An 18538-nucleotide genomic window follows, 5' to 3' on the forward strand; every position below is an offset into this window, starting at 1 on the left:
GTGTGGTTTTTACTCTTTGATGGTTTATGGTTGCCTTTATACTCTCAACCTTACCCAAAAAAAAAGAAGGAAAAAAAAAAAAAAAAAAAACAGAAATTGATTTTGAAGTTATATCCAAAAAGTAATTATCATCAAGTATTTGTTGCCCTTTACCTAGATGTTATTGACTTGCATATGTTTAAAAAAGAGAATTAATTTGGACTGAGGATGTAGCTCAGTGGTAGAGGCCTTGCCTCGAATGCCTGAGGTCCTGTGTTCAATCCCCAGTATTGTCTGCTGCGTTTCCTTTCACTCCGACCCCAATTCACTTGAAACATTAGTAAGGTTCAGGAAAAAAATGCCTTCTATGGTTTACCCAATTTTTAGCTGGATAACTTAATTGAAAAATGGTTTGTGGGGGACATGGGTGTCTCCTTTTATCTCTGTAATTATTATAAATAGATTTATGAACCTACTGAGGAAAAAAGAAAAGCGCCTCAAGTTTTCTTTTGTTAACTTTTTAAAATTCTAGGAATAAAACACTATCTGGTTTTCTGAATATTTGTGTAATTGTGTGTGTGTGTGTGTGTAATTTTAAATGATGCTAATTGACCACTTGTTAATAAGAAATAACCAAATGGGACATTTCTAGACAAATGTTTGCAACAAAATATCTGGGTGTCCATTCTAGTTAATAGGACTTAAAAGAAGATAAGTTGTTTGAGGGAAATTATGTAATTAAAAGGTAACCGTAGCAAGATAAAGTATTTTACATACATGTAAACATACATGGAGTTTTAGTTGCAGGCTCTGCTCAATAGTTGTTGATGCTTAGTAATTAGTTATGGTCATGACCCCCTTTTCACTCAGCAATTGGTAGCAACCAGAAGGGTGAGGTCATGCAATAAGGAGAGGCTAGCTTTTGAAATCAGAAAGCAAGGACATGCTTCTGTATAGGTTTATTGCATTCATTTGTTTGTACAGTGCCCTTAAGGCCAAAAAGCAAATTTTGGTCCTTTCCTGAAAAAAATAGCCTAATCTTTTCTTATATCATGTAGATTTGACTAATGACAGGGAAGCACTACCCTTGATAGTTAGAGTATTTATTTTAAAATGTTATTGAGTATTCTTCTTTTCATGTAGGAAGCACTCTATATACTTTTTTTGGTGGGGGACAGGGGCTTGCACCCAAGGGTGCTTAACTACTGAGCCACATCCTCAGCCTTTTTTGTATTTTATTTAGAGATAAGGGTCTCACTAAGTTGTTGAGGCTGGCTTTGAACTTGTGATCCTCCCATTCCAGCCTCTGGAGCTGCTGGGATTGTAGGCATGCACTACTGCCCCCAGCCACTCCATCTACTTCTAAATAAAAGTCATAGGAATAACATGTAACTCATGAGTAAATGCTTTTATTTTAAATATTCATCAGAACATTTATGTCCTGGCAGATTTATTTCTGTAAGAATAAATATGAAAGACCATGAAACATCCATCTGCCCAGTTTTCCCTTTTGTCCTAGAATTATCTTTTAGGGTTGTTTGTCTAATCCATTGCTCCTAATTGGTATATATGTTTCTTTTAAATTGTGCAGTTCTCCCTACCCCATTTTTTTCTCCATTTCACTGTCCAGTGTAATTTTCCTGTGGTATGCTCCACATTCTGGATTTGTCTGGTTAATTTTTTTTTTTTTTTTTTTTTTGCGATACTGGGGATTGAACGCCGGGCCTCGTGCTTGTGAGGCAAGCACTCTACCAACTGAGCTATATCCCCAGCCCTGGTTAAGAGATTATTTATGGTGTGTTCTGTCTTCTGTATTTCCTACAGTTGGAGGTAGTTTCAAAGCCTTGCTGGATTCAAGTTAAATATGTTTAACTAGAATACGTTCATATGTGAGATGATATATCTGGAAGACTACCCATTAGTGATGCTAAGTTTTACTATTGTATTAGAGCAACGCTGGTGCACTTCATCCCCCATAACCTAATGCTTTTATTCTTCTTCCAGTTTGGCTCTATCATTCTCAAATTGTGGTTCCTGGACCAGCAGCATTAGCACCACCAGCAGCAGCAGCATCACCTGGGAACTTGTTAGAAATGCAAATTCATGGACCCTTCCCTCACCTACTGAATCAGAATGTCTGGGGATGGGACCCAGGAAACTGTGTTTAAACAAGCTTTCCAGATGATTCTTATGCATGCTAAAGTTTAAGAACCACTGGGCTTTCTCAACTCAGATTTTAGTTTCCTGAATAATTTATTCTGGGTTACTTTAATTCATCATTGGTGAGTGGATTGGAGAGAAAAATACTGTTCTGTTGTTTTTTAAAATATGTCAGTATATGAAAGGCTTGAGTCACTATAAGGTTTTATTTCTGTTGAATTTTTTTCAGACTATCTATAGGGACCAATGTAACAAGTCAATTTAGAATGACATAAATAGAACAAAGGGTCCACAACGTATGTCATGCTGACATTCCATTGGAACATCTGGAAATTAAACATGTTGAAGTCACAGAGTAATTTGAATTGGTCCATTGATCATGGACCATTTGAATTATGCTTTTCTTGTTTTACATAGAAATATTCTTTTTTTCTAAATTGCTGTAATTTTTCTTAATTTAATAGGCTGGAGGACGTGTGCCAGTGTTAGACACACTCATAGAACTTGTTACAAGAGGCCGATCTATCCCAGTTCATCTAAATTCTTTGCCAAGACTGGAATCACTAGTAGCTGAGGTTCAGGCTTGGAAAGAATGTGCTGCTAATACATTCTTGACTGAAAATTCTCCATATTCTCTCTTAGAGGTAAGTGTACAGCCAGCTTATTTGGAATCACTTAAATCTCTTAGCTTAATAAAACATGCAGTTCATCATATACAAAAGTGACATCAGTACTGATGAATCTGTGTTCTGAGTTGTTTTTAGCAATCTTTAAATTTTTTTGGATACCTTTTAGAGTAGCATTCAGTGTCTAAAGAACATTTTTTCACATAAATTCCTCTATCTGTGTTGACATTGCACTCGTAGTTATATTTCATTACTGAATTTAGAAAGCCTAATGAATAATCTCACCTATTTCATAAAGTGCTTTTTCTGCACTTTTTTTGTTGTATTTTCTCTAATCTGATGCTCATACATTGTCACTTAGAATCTCTGGTATATCTCACATTTTTGCCTATGTAATTGAATCTGGAATCAAAATAAAATATTTTGTAAGCAATCCTGCCTTCTGTCCTTTCCTCATTCTTCTTCTTTCCTTTTTTTAATAGACCAGTCTTTCATTTGGCTTTATCTGAAATCCATTTTGCTGATGTTTGCGTTTTTTCCCACATTAGGTGCTGTGTCCTCGATGTGATATTGGCCTTTTGGGATTGAAAAGGAAGCAGAGAAAGTTAAAGGAGCCCTTGCCAAGTGGGAAGAAGAAAAGCACCAAATTAGAGAGTTTGAGTGACCTGGAGAGGGCTTTAACGGAAAGCAAAGAGACTGCTTCAGCTGTGCGTAGTAGGGTTTTTTTCCTTCTCCTTCGTTGTTGGAAAAGATAATGTTTAACCCTTTCAAATGTACAGATATACAGATATATTGGGAAGGCAAGTAGGATAAAGTGCTCAATCTTATTAAAAAGACTTTTGAAATTGTCATGTGTAAAAGACTGAAATGAAAAATCCCAGGATACCTGGCATGATAGCACATATCTATAATCTCAACTACTTAGGAGGCTGAGGCAGGAGGGTTGCAAGTTTGAGACCAGACTTGGCCACATAGACTGCCTCAAAAAACAAAACAACATCATTAAAAAAACTCAACCAAAACAGAAAGATGTCAGGGATGGGGGAATTAGTTTAGTGGTATAGTGCTTGTCTGGCATTCACAACACCCTGGGTTTGAAGTGCCCAGCACTGCTAAATTAATAAATAAAATAAATGGAAAAAAAAATGCCTAAAGGTACACAAGATTCAGGGTAGGCCTCCCAATCTGAGTCTTGCTGACTCAGAAACATGCCTGTGGGTTGATCCAGAAATGCTGACTAAGGATATCAAAATTAATAGGTATGTGAAACTGTGATGCCAACTTAATTTATTGTAGGAAATACACTTAAAAAGGTTACTGGATACTTATCTGAGTCTGACCTGCATTTAGTAAAACTTGATTCAAGATACCATTTTTAAGACAATGAGGCAATGTCTAACTAATTTTCAGTGAATAGTATTAGGATAAAAGAAGATAACTGCATGATTTGGAAGCTATTTTTTAGTGGTGCTGGGGATTGAACCCAGAGCTGCTTACGTGCTTAAGTAAGTACTCTACCATCGAACTATACCCCAACCTGATTTGGATGCTTTTTTTTTTTTCTTAATGTATTTTTTTTTTTTTAGTTGTAGATGGACATAATACTTTTAATTTGTTTGTTTTTATGTGGTTGTTGAGGATTGAACCCAGTGCCTCGCACCTCACATGTTAGGCAAGTGCTCTATCACTGAGCCCCAGCCCCAGCCCCAATTTGGATGTTTTTAATGACGCGAAGCATGGCCTGTTACAGAGTAAAAATACAACGTTACCTGTTGCTTAACAATGGGATAAGTTCTGGGAAATGTGGCATTAGGTAGTTTTGTTGTGTGAACATCATAGTGTGTACCCCTACAACTAATAGGGCTACAGTGTCAATAGCCAGTATAATCTTCTAGGACCACTGTCATACATACAGTCTGTTGTTGACCAAAACATTATGTAGCATGCAACCTGCTGTTAGAACTAGACCAAATGGGTTCATCTTTGGGCCAGGGCATCTTTTCTCCTGTTTGCTTTTTTGTAGCTGTCTGACCACTTGTGATTGATATGGGATTGCATTGGTTTATGTATATATTTGACACATTCTTTGGGTATATTTACATATTTCTGCTACCTTCGCACTGTTTTGGTGTTTTTAACTTAGCTACTTTAGTTCACTGTTAATATCTGTGGTTCCTTTTTGTAAAGACTGACAGTTATAGTCCCTCTTCCCTGAAATGCACATTGTCTGTTTGAAACTTTGCATGTAGTCAGTCTCTGCCCATCTAGTCCATGGACTCCAGGTTGAATACCTCCTCCTGTGCATACCTGTAGAATCCTGACAGGTCAGTCTTTTGCTTTTTCATTTCTAAGCTACAGGAGGGCACCTTGTTATTAGATAACCTATATATACCACTGAACATTGCACTCATCTACAAAAGATTGTTTTTTTGTTTTTGTTTTTGTTTTTTTTTTAATATGTCACAGGTTTGTTACCTGGTATACTTTTAAAACTATTTTTACTTGAGCCCCTTTTTCATATTCATATTCATTTTCTTCCCCAACCCAAAAAGAGACAATAATTCATTCTGGCCTTATAATTCACCATGTGACTGAAGGAAGAGGAGTGGATATGATCACTGGGAATTGTTTCAGCTGTGACAGATTAACATTTTGAGGACTTGGGAATAGAATTGGGAAAACAGAATAGGTTCTGATATAGCAACTGATAGCGTTTTTTTTTTTTTTTTAAATTCATTTCCCTCCATGTATCTGTTCTATTTCAGTAATATGTTAGAGGAGGGCTTTAATGGTCTGTCTAGCTTTTGGTTGAGGTGTTGACCAGCTCTGACATGGCTATAAATTTGAATTTGCCACCTTTAGACTTTGCTTTTACTTCATGGTGCATAGAATAAATCTGTAATGCTTGTACTTGCTTATTTACTAGAGGCCTGACAGCCTTGGCAGTTTAGCAAGGCACTAAGCAACTTAGTGAGACCCTGCCTCAAAATAAAAAATAAAAAGGGCTGGGAATGTGGTTCAGTGGTTAAACATCCTGGGTTCAATCCCTGGTACCAATAAAAATGAAAGAAAAAATCTGTGGTTAAGTGGTCTCTCTCTCTTTCTCTCTCTCTCTCTCTTTCTCTTTCTCTTTTCTCTTTCTCTTTTCTCTCTCGCTCTCTTTGGGATCTAGTTTCATTGCCTATAATTGCTGTGCTCAACACACAAGGATGACCTTGGCATTGAAGAGCAGTTAAACATAGACTAGTACTGTGTAATGGCTGGTCAAAGAGACCTCTATCTCAGGTACCTTTCTAGAAGAATCCAAAAGCTAATGGGACTGAAAACAAATGGAGAGCCTCAGAAATGAGCATGCATGGAGTATAAAACATCTCAATATTCCCAGAGAAGTAAATTTTCTAGGAGATAAATGTATGTAGACGTTGAGCTTTTAAATGATGTATGTTAAGTATAATTGCTCACACTGTGCTTCTTAGACCCCAGGCAGAGTGATCTGTCTCACATACCACTTTTAATCATTATTGTAGTCCTGTGAGGTGCACACTGTTTTCATCTCCATTTTACACATGCAGAAATTTAGCCACAGTGGAGTAGGTTGCCCACAATCCCTTGCACTACAGTGTGAGGCCAAACCAGTTTCTGAATGTAGATAAACTACTGTGGAGCCCTTGCTCTCAACTATGGGGACTTTGAGTTTTGGGGAGGATAGTTTCTGTATGACACCACCCTCTACTGTTAACTCCTTTTCAGATGGCAACACTTGGGGAAGCTCGCCTGAGGGAAATGGAAGCTTTGCAGTCTCTTAGACTCGCCAATGAAGGGAAGTTGCTGTCACCTGCCCAAGATGTGGAGATGAAAGTCTGCCTATGTCAGAAGGCCCCAGCTACCCCAATGATCCAGTGTGAACTCTGCAGGGATGCTTTCCACACTAGCTGTGTGGCGGTACCCAGTATTTCTCAAAGCCTTCGAATCTGGCTTTGTCCCCATTGTCGGAGGTCAGAGAAACCTCCATTAGAGAAAATTCTGCCCTTACTGGCCTCCCTGCAGCGTATCCGAGTTCGCCTTCCTGAGGGAGATGCACTTCGATACATGATTGAAAGAACCGTGAACTGGCAACACAGAGCCCAGCAACTGCTTTCGTCAGGGAATCTAAAATTTGTGCAAGATCGAGTGGGCTCAGGACTGTTGTATAGCAGATGGCAAGCCTCAGCAGGACAGGTGTCAGAGACTAACAAGGTGAGTCTGGACTCCTCAGGTTATCGGAATCTCTGTACCTCTCTCCTGAACCTGGTGTTGCTAACTCTGGTGTCACTAACTCTGCTGTCACTGTTCCCTTGGTAATCACTTTGTGTTACCAGCATTCACTGCACCTACAGCTTCCTGCTTGAAGAACCATGCACATCTGCCACATCCTTTCAGTTTCCTCTGCTCCTAATAGTTGTTGCCTAGGCACTGGTTCCACAGAACACATGTTCGCCTTTTCATATAAACAACTAATTTTTCCATTTATATGTCTGGCAAGTCAAATGTGTATTTAACATGCATATATATATGTGTGTATTTTAAATTGTTGTTTGACTAAAAATTTGACTGCCTCCCTGCCTCCTCGTGGAATTCACTGAGTAGAAAGGGGAAGAGCTTCCTACCTTCTGTTTTTTGAGCCTTTGGGGAAGAAGACTTTTTGGAAGTGTTGGAGTCCTGTTTTTCTTCAGTAGAAAGGCTGTGGATTTCAGTACTGTGTGCATTCTTTCTACCAAAAGCCAGATTCCCTGACTATTGCTGGGAGAGGGTGGGCCATTTTCTGTCTTCCTCCACTGAGGGTGTAGGAGAAGAATGTGAAGATATCAGGAAAGCACAATCAGAATGCCAACAGTCAGTCTTCTTATAATTTGACTTTTAAATCTAGTATGTATTTCTTTATCAGAGATAATTACAATGCTCTTGTGCCATTATGGACACAGACATGTGAACTAAATGAATTAAATCTTCAGCAGATTAAGGGTTAAGGACCAAAAAAAAAATGCCTTTGTCATATGTGTTTCCTTGGTTTTTGTGTTTTTATTTCTTTCCAGTCTTTAAAAATGAATACAGTGCCTGGCACATAGCAAATAATCAGTTAAATACTGCATAGATAAATTAGAGCTATTCATGCAGTCTACAGTGGAGTCGCTTGTGTTTTGAACACAGGGTTTGCTATCAATAAAGGTAAAGGACACAACTGTTATTTATCAAATCATGGTCAAACGAGTGTTTTCCTACTTCTTTAAACACAGAGGAAGATAGGAAGCTGGTTGTAAATGATTTTGACAGATTCTCCTTTGGTCTGTTCTGAAGGGGTACTTGTCTGCGTTTATTGTATCTTATCTTCAATAAGGACAATCACATAAGGATTAAGGGTTGTAGCACCTGTTCTCACACAGAGAAAGTGGCTTATTTCCCAGTAGTCGTCTTCACCTCTCTGAAATCAGTCCAAGTAAAACTGGGAAGAGTAAAGGCCTGGTCTTTGGGACAAAGAATTAAGCTGGTCATTTCAGAGACACCAGGAGGCTCTTCAGTTGGGGAGAATCAGTCTGTTTTTTTCCCAGTTGCCTGTTTGATAACCCAAGCTACGTTCTTCCTTAGTCTGGTGCCAGTATCTTTAATCCTGAAAAGGCCTTGTTGTAAGATGTTTTTCTTCCATTAGGTATCTCAGCCTCCTGGTACAACATCCTTTTCCTTGCCTGATGACTGGGACAATAGGACCTCATATTTACACTCTCCCTTCTCTACTGGACGGAGTTGTATCCCTCTCCATGGTTTGTGTATCATTATCATTATTACTACTACTACTTCTCCTATTGCTATTAGGGCTGGAGAGTAACAGGTGATCTTGCACTGAGTCTTTGTTACAGGTGATCAGGTACCATAAAAAACTTCATCCTTCTACTAGGGAGGCTGAGGCAAGAGGATCATAAGTTCAAGGCTAGCCTGGGAAATGTATTGACACCCAGTCTCCAACTAAAAAATAAAAAGGGTTTGGGTATAGCCCAGTGGTAGGGAAAAAACAAAACAAAACAAAAAAACACCCAACTTGATCCCCCTTTTTCTCTTCTTTTTGGAATAGGGATTGAACCCAAGCTACATCCCCAACCCCTTTTATTTTTTTATTTTTTGGTACCAGGGATTGAACCCAGGGCACTCAACCATTGAGTCACATCCCCAGCCCTTTTTTATATATTTTTTTGGAGACAGAGTTTCACTGAGTTGCTTAGGGCCTCCCTAAGTTCCTGAGGCTGGCTTTGAACTCCCAATCCTCCTGCCTTAGCCTCCTGAGCAGCTGGGGTCACAGATGTGCACCACCATGCCCTACCCCTTCTATTTTTTATTTGGAGACAGGGTCTCACTAAGTTGCTATGGGTCTTGTGAGTTGCTGAGGCTGCCCTCAAACTTGTGATCCCAAACTCCTAAGTTACTGGAATTATAGGCATGTGCCACCACACCCAGCAGAACTTTATTGTTAAATGTAGGATGTGGGTTACTATGCATTCACTACATAGGAAAGGGATAATATTTAAAGGTTTTAAAGGTTTATAAGTGCAAAGGAAACAGAAAGGCCTTCTTCATTGCTTTCAGGGACAAAAGGGTCAATCCCATGACAACTAATAATTAAACACCAAGTATTTAAGTCAGATGCTAAGTCATGGACTCTCATATTATATTACCTAAGAGACTTAAGGAGGATCTCAGAGATAATCCACATTTGAAACAACCCCTCCCCCACACACACCATTATTGGGGGTTAAATTCAGGTCCTCATGCATGCTAGGCAGATGCTGCACCACTAATTTATACCCAGGCCTGACCCCTCTGCCTTTTTTGGGGCAGAGGTGCTGAGGATTGAACCCAGGGTCTTGCATGTGGTAGGCAAGCATGCGACCAGCTGAACTATGTCCCCAGCTCACACACACAGCCCTTTAAAAAAAAAAATTTCTTTTCTTTTGAAACAGGGTCTTGCTAAGTTGCCCAGGCTACCTTGAACTTGTGATCCTTCTGCCTTAGCCTCCTGAGTAGTTAGGGTTGCAGGTGTGCTCTATCATACCTGGCTTACTTCCTTTTTCTTACCTATAAATCACTACCCCATGGTTCTGCCTAAAGCTGCAGCTGGAATCCTGAGCCTTAGTCATGACTCTCTTATTACATTACCTAATGCACTTAACTAATATTACCTAGATGCACTTCTTCTCAGTGTGCATCTAGTCATGTGGTCAGAGCCCTTTGATCCACACAAATTATTCTTGCCCTGGGCTAGCAGTTTGTTTCTATGTTTTCTAGTAAAAGCTGTTAGGGCAGAGGTGCGGCATCTTCTGTAGTAGCAATTAGCAAAGGGAAGATTCTGGTGTCATTAATACTTCACTAGTAATCAGAAGTCTTAGGAAATCTAGTTTGGGCTGTGTTAACATTGCGGCTTTGGGCACATTAAGTGGACCTAGCTTGAACTGAATGCCATTTAAGGAGAATAGAGGGTGGAAGTGGTATGAGAGGCAGTCCTTCTGTAAATCTCACAGACTTAAATGCACATGTGTGAAAGAAACACTCTTTATGGTCATCCTTCTGATTGGGTCTGGTCTTAAACAGGCATCAGTCCAGAAGTGAATGAACTGTTGATGGAAGCCCAGTTGCTCCAGGTATCCCTTCCTGAAATTCAGGAACTTTACCAGACTCTACTTGCAAAGCCAAGCCCTGCTCAGCAAACTGACCGAAGCTCACCAGTTAGACCCAGCAGTGAAAAGGTGAGTGTCTGAGGCTGCTGGGGGCAACAGAGTCACAGAGGCTTAGAGATGGTATCTTTGATCCACAGAAAGGCCAAGTGTCTGCCTCACAGCTCATTCTTAAGGTTGTCAGTAAGAAGTTAGGCACCGGACACCCATCTGCTACAGTTTGGGCTTTCAGCCTGTTTCAGGGTCCTGTTTAAGGTACTGTGTGAATTTTTTTTTTCCTTTTTTTTCTTTTTAGCAAGGTGTGTGTCTCATCATTACCACGTGATAATAGTGAGAGGTAGTATTGTTTTGCCCTATCAGAGGAGTCCTATAGAGAAGAAAATATAATTACAGCTGAGAGGGCCTTTTATTATAAAGATTTTAAAAAGCAAAGATATTCAGTCAATATTGAACAAAGCTTTCGTTACTCCCCCAAACCTAACAAGGCAGCTGGTGTGAGAACTGAGGATGCTCATCTTGAATGCCAGTTTACTTGACAGGTTCTCTACAATGTCCTATTTCTTAGCTTAGTTAAGGGCATTGCTTCGCTTCCTTCTAGTGAACTAATTGACCTGTCACGTTTAAGGCCTCTGAAAATATAGTCAAGATAGAAACCTACCCGGAAGACTAAAACCATATTAGGGAAGAATCTCATAAAAGATTATACAAAGGCTGTTAGCAGCATTCAGAATTTATTTTTCACTATGATAGCAAATAGTATAGCACCATTACTGATTGTGTTCAGATAATGTACTTTACTCCTATGAGGGGTGGGGGTGCATGTTCTTAAAGAAAGAACTAATAACCCGGTTCCTTAGGAGCCAGCAGGTTAAAAGAATAGACATAAACACCCAGGTAGAAGCTACCTAAATAGCCATCACTCACAGATTTGGTGAAAAGAATCTTTGGGAGGATCTTGCATCTCCTGGTGCTGGTTGACTAATTTGAAGACAAATTGTTCTTTAATTTTGTTTTTCTGTAGTTCTTTGTAGTACTAACAGTGAGGAGGGAAGGAAGTTAAAGTCAAATGTTTGTCCTGTGATGTTTATGATGCAGGATATTCACCATGTATGGGGGAGGCGGTGTCATTTGGTTTCTTATTCATATATTTTTTCTTCCTTTTTGTCTTTTTTTTGGTACTGGGGATTGAATCTGGGGCCTTGCCCATGTCAGGCAGTACTCAACTGCAGAGCTACACCTCTAACCCTTTTTATTTTGAGACAAAGACTTGCTAAGTTGCCCAGACTGGCCTCAAACTTGTGATCCTTCTGCCTCAACCTCCCAAGCAGCTGGGATTACCGGCATGTGCCACCATGCGCCACCATGCAAGGCTCGTTTGCATATTTTCTTTAGCTTCACTATTTTTAGTAGTAGGCAAACTATAGGCTAAAATTGAATTTGCTCATCTCCCACCCAGAGCGATTGCTGCCGAGGAAAGAAAGATGGAATCAACAGTCTTGAGAGAAAACTGAAGAGACGCCTGGAGAGAGAAGGCCTCTCCAGTGAACGATGGGATCGAGTTAAAAAAATGAGGACCCCCAAAAAGAAGAAAATCAAACTGAGCCACCCCAAGGACATGAACAATTTCAAGTTAGAGAGAGAGCGTAGCTATGAGTTAGTTCGTTCTGCCGAAACTCATTCCCTGCCCTCAGACACGTCCTATTCGGAACAGGAAGACTCTGAGGATGAAGATGCCATCTGTCCAGCTGCGAGCTGCCTGCAGCCAGAAGGAGATGAGGTCAGTGAGGTTTGGGCCATAGAGGACGTGCTTTCCCTTAACTCAGAAACCCTGTAAGCTAGACCTCATCTCGCTGGGGCTTTCTCTTCTGCTTATCTGCTTTGAGCTGATCTGAATGGATTGCTCAGTCCTCCCCCCACTGATATTTCTGCTCTTACCATCGTTCCTGGTTCTTCTCCCTTTTCTTGAAGAAACTCTCGTTCTTCCCTTTTTCCTTTTCTTGCTCCTCCAGCTTTCACCGTCCCGGCGCTAAGAAGGTGGGAGGGATGCTGACATAATGCCCTTTTGCTTACTGTCACAGGGCAGCACTGTCTTAACCCCAAAGCAGTCACGACTTGAAGATGACTTTGACTCGGTTGCTTTGGCTGGTGGGCCAGCTACACTCGTTTGGCTTAGCTGTTGTGCCAGAGGTGGGACGGTGGCCATTAATGGCAAATGGCCTGAATATCTTGAGGCTGGCCTGCCCAATTTTGAATGGCATTCTTTCCTCTGAACACCCCATCTTCCTGCTCTTTGTAACCAGGTGGACTGGGTCCAGTGTGATGGCAGCTGCAATCAGTGGTTTCATCAGGTCTGTGTTGGTGTTTCTCCAGAGATGGCAGAGAAAGAAGACTACATCTGTGTGCGCTGTACTGGGAAGGACGCACCAAGCCGAAAGTAAAAACAAAACAAACACCCCCACTTAATGTAATTCAGGACTCCAACCAAGAAGATTTCCTCAAATCTCAGCAAAGCTACAGGACTGGTGTTCAAGCCAGTCTGCACACGGTGCTATTTCTATTCCTCATGGGATCATTTTTCCAGAACTCTTTGAAAAAAAGAAAAAACAACTAAAAAAATTTTTTGACACTTTTTGTATTTTTTTCCTTAAGAGCTGTTTGTGGTTGTTGAGGTTTGAAACGCTGACTGTTTTTTGCAGGGGTTTCCACCAATTTGGAAGGCATCGAAGCTTGCACCTTTTCATGTACAGCATTGAAATTGTACCTCTGTCTGGGATTTACCGGATTAAGACTCCAACTCAGTTTCAGTGCCCAGAGGGGGCATCAGAAATTCCAGTAAATCCTCATTTGAGGAATCCTTCTCTTGTTTACTCTGTTACCACATTGGGGAATTTTAAGTTTTTCCACTTTTGGGGTTTTTGTTTGTTTCTTCCTTTCTTTATCCACTTTTCTTTTCTCTGGTAGACTAGGTTTATTTATCTGAGCAATAACTTCTATGTTGGTTTCAGTGGCTGGAATTAAAACAAAACAAAACAAACTCCTGAACAGTGTGTTGGTGCTTTAGCATTTGGTTGATGTACAGAACGCAAATGTCTAGTTTCTAGTGTCACTGATGAACTAGTGATGTAGAAAAGAGACTGCTCTGTAAGTAATTGCCACAGCTGTATTTTGGCTTTCTCCCTGCCCCTTCCTCCCTCCCCTATTTTTTGGTAGCTTGTATCAAATGTTGCAGTTTATATTGTGGAATAAATCCTTGGTCCTAATACTATACTACATGCTGGTTATTTAGAGCCATTAGATGACAGCTTCCTTTGCCCCTCTGCCTGTGGGCTTGCAGAACCAGTAGGGGTCGCTTGCCTTGACCTCTGCCCAGCCAGGCTGTGGTGGCAGTGGGTGTTTGCCTGTGAACAACATGGGGGTTTCTTCTTTTGCATCCCGCTCTTTTTTTTAGTGGGTCATATGCCTCCAGGCCCCACCAAAAGGACCCCTCAGTCTTCAAAGCCATGCTTTATTTCAGTCAGCTCTCTCAGAATGTTGGTGAATCAATCCTCAAGTCAGTCCTCCTTGTGGAAATGACACCTTTGTTATATTTCAGTTGACAGGGAAACTTGATTTAGGGTTCAGATGTTGGAAGGAAATCTAAGGAAGTTTCATCTGCATAGAGGACTTGGGTTTAGTTTACAGGTGAAGGGAACTTGTGAACACCCAGGCTCTGCCTTCCTGGTTTCCTTCCTGTCTCTTTCTGACTCTGGATCTGAAGCTGGATGGTTTCTGGGTGTGGACTGCCCATGCCGTTTCCCTCCTTTTCTTTTTAAAGGGCTCTCTATTGCAGTGGAGAGGGCATCCTGGTGAACACAACAAACTCTTGCTCACTTTTCCTGTCCTCTTGCTAATATTTTTTCCCCATATTCTATAGCCATAAACCTGCAGATGGTAGAACTAGTGGGTCTTTAATAAAATGAAACAACAACAAAAAGCAGTTTGTGATGTAGCAGAGATTTAAATGTACTACTACCCCCTTTTATGCAATTCAATAATTAAATCTCTTTAAGAATGACTCCTAGTCAGTTTTCCTGCAGTTGTTGTGATGTCTCTCCTTGTCTCATGGGCGTTATGGGCCAAAAGAAAAGAATAGTTTCCATGCACAATCTGGATTAACAGTGGTTTGGCCGTTTTAGTATCTAAATTCTCAACCCCGACTTACCAGGATACCAATTGCCCCAGTCCTCACCTTCCATGGAGAAAGCATGCTGAACAAGGACACTGCTGGGGCTCAGGGTGTAGCTCATGCACCTGACCCTGGGCTCCACCCCCAGCATTGCAAGGGTAAAAAAAAGAGACTGCTGCGAAAATAAAGCCTTTGCCTTAGAGAGTTTCACCCGTCTAGTATAAGCACGCCCCGGTGTCATCAAAGCCCCAGTAGTTTTTCTTTACCTGTAGGTTGTGCACAACCCCTAACAGTGGCCTCTGGTGAGGTAGTGTACCCATCTCTGAGTGCGGGGGAAAGATGGGCAGTGTGTATTTGAGCCACCCGCTCCCCAGTGGGAACCACTGGTCTTTTTTATGCCAAAGCTCAAGTTACAGATAGTAAATGACAACACCCGGCTTTTTTTCTTCCAGTTCTCCTGCCGTACTCCTCCTGCCTTGTACGCTGTCAAACACTGCAAGTGAACAGACTACATTTGCCTTCCAGTTTGTGGCTTCCATTGTGTACCCAGTGTGACCACAGACTAATTTTTGTTACCTAAAAATCATATTGTGCATTGACTGTGAAACTGACCTGGACTCTAATAACCTCTGAATTTACGGGAAAGATGAGAAAGACACATAAAAACTGACAATTGAGTTTCCATCTCAGTAGTTCCGCAGCCCCCTGAGCTCAGAGAAAAGGACTGAGGGAGGTGGAGCCTGAGCCAGGGGACAGTCAGTGGGTGAAGAGTGAGTCTGGGGGCCTCGGCACCAATGTGTAGTTGAGGAGTGCTGCCACCCTGCCTTCGTGACTTGGCTGTCCCCTTTTCTTCCAGATCAGACTAGGGGATTTCTCCTTTATTTCTTTTCCCTACCCCAACTGGTAAACCACTGAATGTGCTCCCAGCCTTTTTTGTTTTGTATTTTCATTTATGTTTTGCAGTATTGGGAATTGAATCCAGGGGTGGTCTGCCACTGAGCTTACATCCTCACCACCACCTTTTGGTATCAGATATTGAACCAAGGGGCACTTTAACCCCTGAGCCACATCCCCAGCCATTTTTATTTTTTACTTTGAGACAGGGTCTTGCTAAATTGCTGAGGCTGTCCTCAAACTTGGAATCCTCCTGCCTCAGCCTCTCTAGTAGCTAGGAAAACAGGCATGTGCCACTGTGTCCCACTTGAGGGATTTCTTAGATAGAATAAAGTTCGCTTATGCAAGCCCCCAGCCTGGGGAAAAAAAAAATGTTGTGTCATTTGGACTAGCTGTAAGGGAGGTTATCATCTTTATCGCCAACTTCCTTGCGGCCCTCTGAGGTAGTATTCACTTTTCTATCTCAAGGTGAACCTAAAGCAGAGGTGCTATTTGGCAGTGGAGGTTGATACAGACCTGTTTATCTACTTCATTCTGACATGCAGAGCTTAAGAAAATGAGATGGGAAGGTCTTGAGGCTTTGAGTCTTCAATTTTTGCAGAAGTATATGCACCTAGTTTGCCATTGTACCCACCATAAAAAGCAACACAGGCCTTTGGGTATCAGCGGAAGATAAACTTGAGAGCAGATGCCAATCTGGGAGGGGCTAAAACTTGGCTTCTCTGCCACCTACCAGGACTGTGCTCTGAAGTCCCTTTTGTAGTGACTCTCTACCCTTCCCACCACTGCCACCCCACTTAACCATCTTGATGGATATTTGGCAGTCCATTAAGATCTGCTTCTGGTTTGAAACAGGCCTTGATTGGTGTTTAGTACCCATGGGTGTTTCTGGGTTCAACCTGCCTGGGTCTCAACAGTCTGGAATGGATCACAGGTGTTCTATCCCTGTAACAGGAAATGGAATTTAGCAAGTATTTTGAGTCTGCCTGCTACCGGAGTCAGAGCTGGTCACTCAGTAACAGGCTTACATATACTAGTGTGTACTAGGTGTCAGCCTACATTACATTGGCTTTTCCCTGCCATGATGTTGCATAAAACTGAATTCTCTTCTGATGAAATGCTACCTGTTGGGAAGAAGATCTGAGGAAAGCAGTGAAGATCTCAGTGTCGGATCCATTTAAGGGCCAAGGTCCTTCCTCAACGAGTGTCTAAGAAGCACCATAGTGATGGCTTAACCCCTGGTGGCTGGCTGTTCCCAGTCCTCTGTGCACGGCTCTTTAAGCCTCCTAACATTCTCTGAGAGGTTTCTTGTGTAACTTGTATTAGAAATGTTACTGAAAGCTGCCTAAACAAAAAATTGTATAAAGCAATACTGTTGTAAATCCATTTTTAAGGCATAAACAATTTGTAAAGTATATATCTCACTTCTAAATTTATGTAAACAGATTTTCATGTTTCAATACTGCTTACATGGGAATGCACCTGTACATTTTCCTTAGTGTAAATGGAATATTTAAAGCTAGCCAACAACAGAACGGATAATCCAGCTCCCTGTTATGGTTCTGGGTTAGTTACATAAGAATGAAGGGCTATGATCTTGTGAGTTTGGGTGTGTTTTTAATTTTCAGGAGAACTACTGTCTTTTGATAGTGGAATTGGAATGGTGAGATCATTTGATCTGTTTCAGGTGAGTGGAGGCCAAAGAACTATTCTTTCTGCTTTTCCTTCAGTAGGAACAGAGAAATTTAAAAATTGCCTTTTTGGGTCTGGGGATGTAGCTCAATGGTGGAGCACTTGCCTAACATGTGAGGTCCTGAGTTCAATCCCAGCACCCTCCCCCCCACCCCCCCACCCCCACTGCCAAAAAGCCTTTCAGAGGAAACATTATTTGCTCTATTTAAAATACACCAAAAAATTATAGCTCCTGGCAAACTTCCTTGGCTAGAAGCTGCCATCCTCTGTATTCCCCTTGCTGGTATCCCCCCCCCACACACACTGCAACACACAAAAGAAAACCCCTTTAGCATACCAGAGGACAGGTTATCTTAACAATTGAAAGAAACTGGATGCATTGTGCATGCTTTTAATCCCAGTGATTCAGGGGGCTGAGGCAGAAGGATTGCAAGTTCGAGGCTAGCCTCTGCAATTTGGTAATACCTTCAGTAACTTAGCAGGACCCTGTCTCAAACAATAGAAGGGGATGGGGATGCAGTTCGATAATAGAGCACCCCTGGTTCAATCCCCAGTACTGCAGTAATAAAGGATGAAAATATTTACATTTAATTTTAACCTAAATCATAAATGCATTCAACTCTAAAAATTTAGTTTGGGGGTGAGCACCGGAGCAGATTTCAAGTGCTCAGCAGGCCAAGACTGACTGCACATGTTAGAGAAGGAATGCAGAAATAGGATTTGGGTCAATCTGTATTTTTAAGTCATGTGGTCCAGTGTTTGTAAAATGTTCTAAGCTCCCAGGAGACAACTGCCATTAAATATAAGGTAAATCCTCTGGAGCAGCAGTTATGGTGTGCTTGGAATTGTGTTCTAATGCTGAGGGATCATCTTTCATGGTCTACTGTTCCTTAAGATGACCTTTCAGGGTGTATGTAGCAAAGAGCCCAATTTCCCTATTTCACAGGTGTGAAAACTAAAGAGAATGATTAACCTGCCAAGACAGTCCTAGGAGAGGTGAACTTTGGGAATCAGGTGAGACTTTTTTTTTTTTTGGTACTGGGGATTGAACTCAAGGGCAGTCAACCACTGAACTACATCCCAGCCCTATTTTGTATTTAGAGTTGGGGTCTCACTGAGTTGCTTAGCACATCGCTTTTGCTGAGGCTGGCTTTGAACTCACAGTCTTCCTGCTTCAGCCTCCTGAGCTGCTGGGATCACAGGTGTGCACCACCACATCTGGCTTAGGAACCTTCTAAGGGCAAAGCCTGTTGCTCTGTTTGATTTGCAGGTTCCTTGTTCAGAACTTTCTACAGGTTTCAAAGAACCAAGAATATGGGCCCTCA

The 18538-nt window shown here is 41.4% G+C and overlaps 2 protein-coding genes across 2 annotated transcripts in view; one reads left to right on the forward strand and one right to left on the reverse strand.

Moving 5' to 3' along the window:
- The window catches only part of KDM5B (lysine demethylase 5B), a 73840-nt gene extending 59303 nt beyond the window's left edge, over positions 1-14537 (forward strand). Inside the window, exons 21-27 of the mRNA XM_079107230.1 lie at positions 2604-2783; positions 3314-3472; positions 6516-7001; positions 8449-8560; positions 10380-10534; positions 11919-12239; positions 12763-14537. Of these exons, the coding sequence (XP_078963356.1) occupies positions 2604-2783; positions 3314-3472; positions 6516-7001; positions 8449-8560; positions 10380-10534; positions 11919-12239; positions 12763-12900 (1551 nt within the window). The 3' untranslated portion in view covers positions 12901-14537. The remainder of the gene's footprint in view (positions 1-2603; positions 2784-3313; positions 3473-6515; positions 7002-8448; positions 8561-10379; positions 10535-11918; positions 12240-12762) is intronic.
- The window catches only part of LOC306641893 (alpha-1,3-mannosyl-glycoprotein 4-beta-N-acetylglucosaminyltransferase-like protein MGAT4E), a 91590-nt gene extending 73334 nt beyond the window's left edge, over positions 1-18256 (reverse strand). Inside the window, exon 1 of the mRNA XM_079107241.1 lies at positions 18235-18256. The gene's annotated coding sequence lies outside the window, so the exon portion shown is untranslated. The remainder of the gene's footprint in view (positions 1-18234) is intronic.
- Between the last annotated feature and the right edge of the window lie 282 nt (positions 18257-18538).

This window comes from Sciurus vulgaris (assembly GCF_902686455.1).
Source record: "Sciurus vulgaris genome assembly, chromosome: 12".
Taxonomy (NCBI): domain Eukaryota; kingdom Metazoa; phylum Chordata; class Mammalia; order Rodentia; family Sciuridae; genus Sciurus; species Sciurus vulgaris.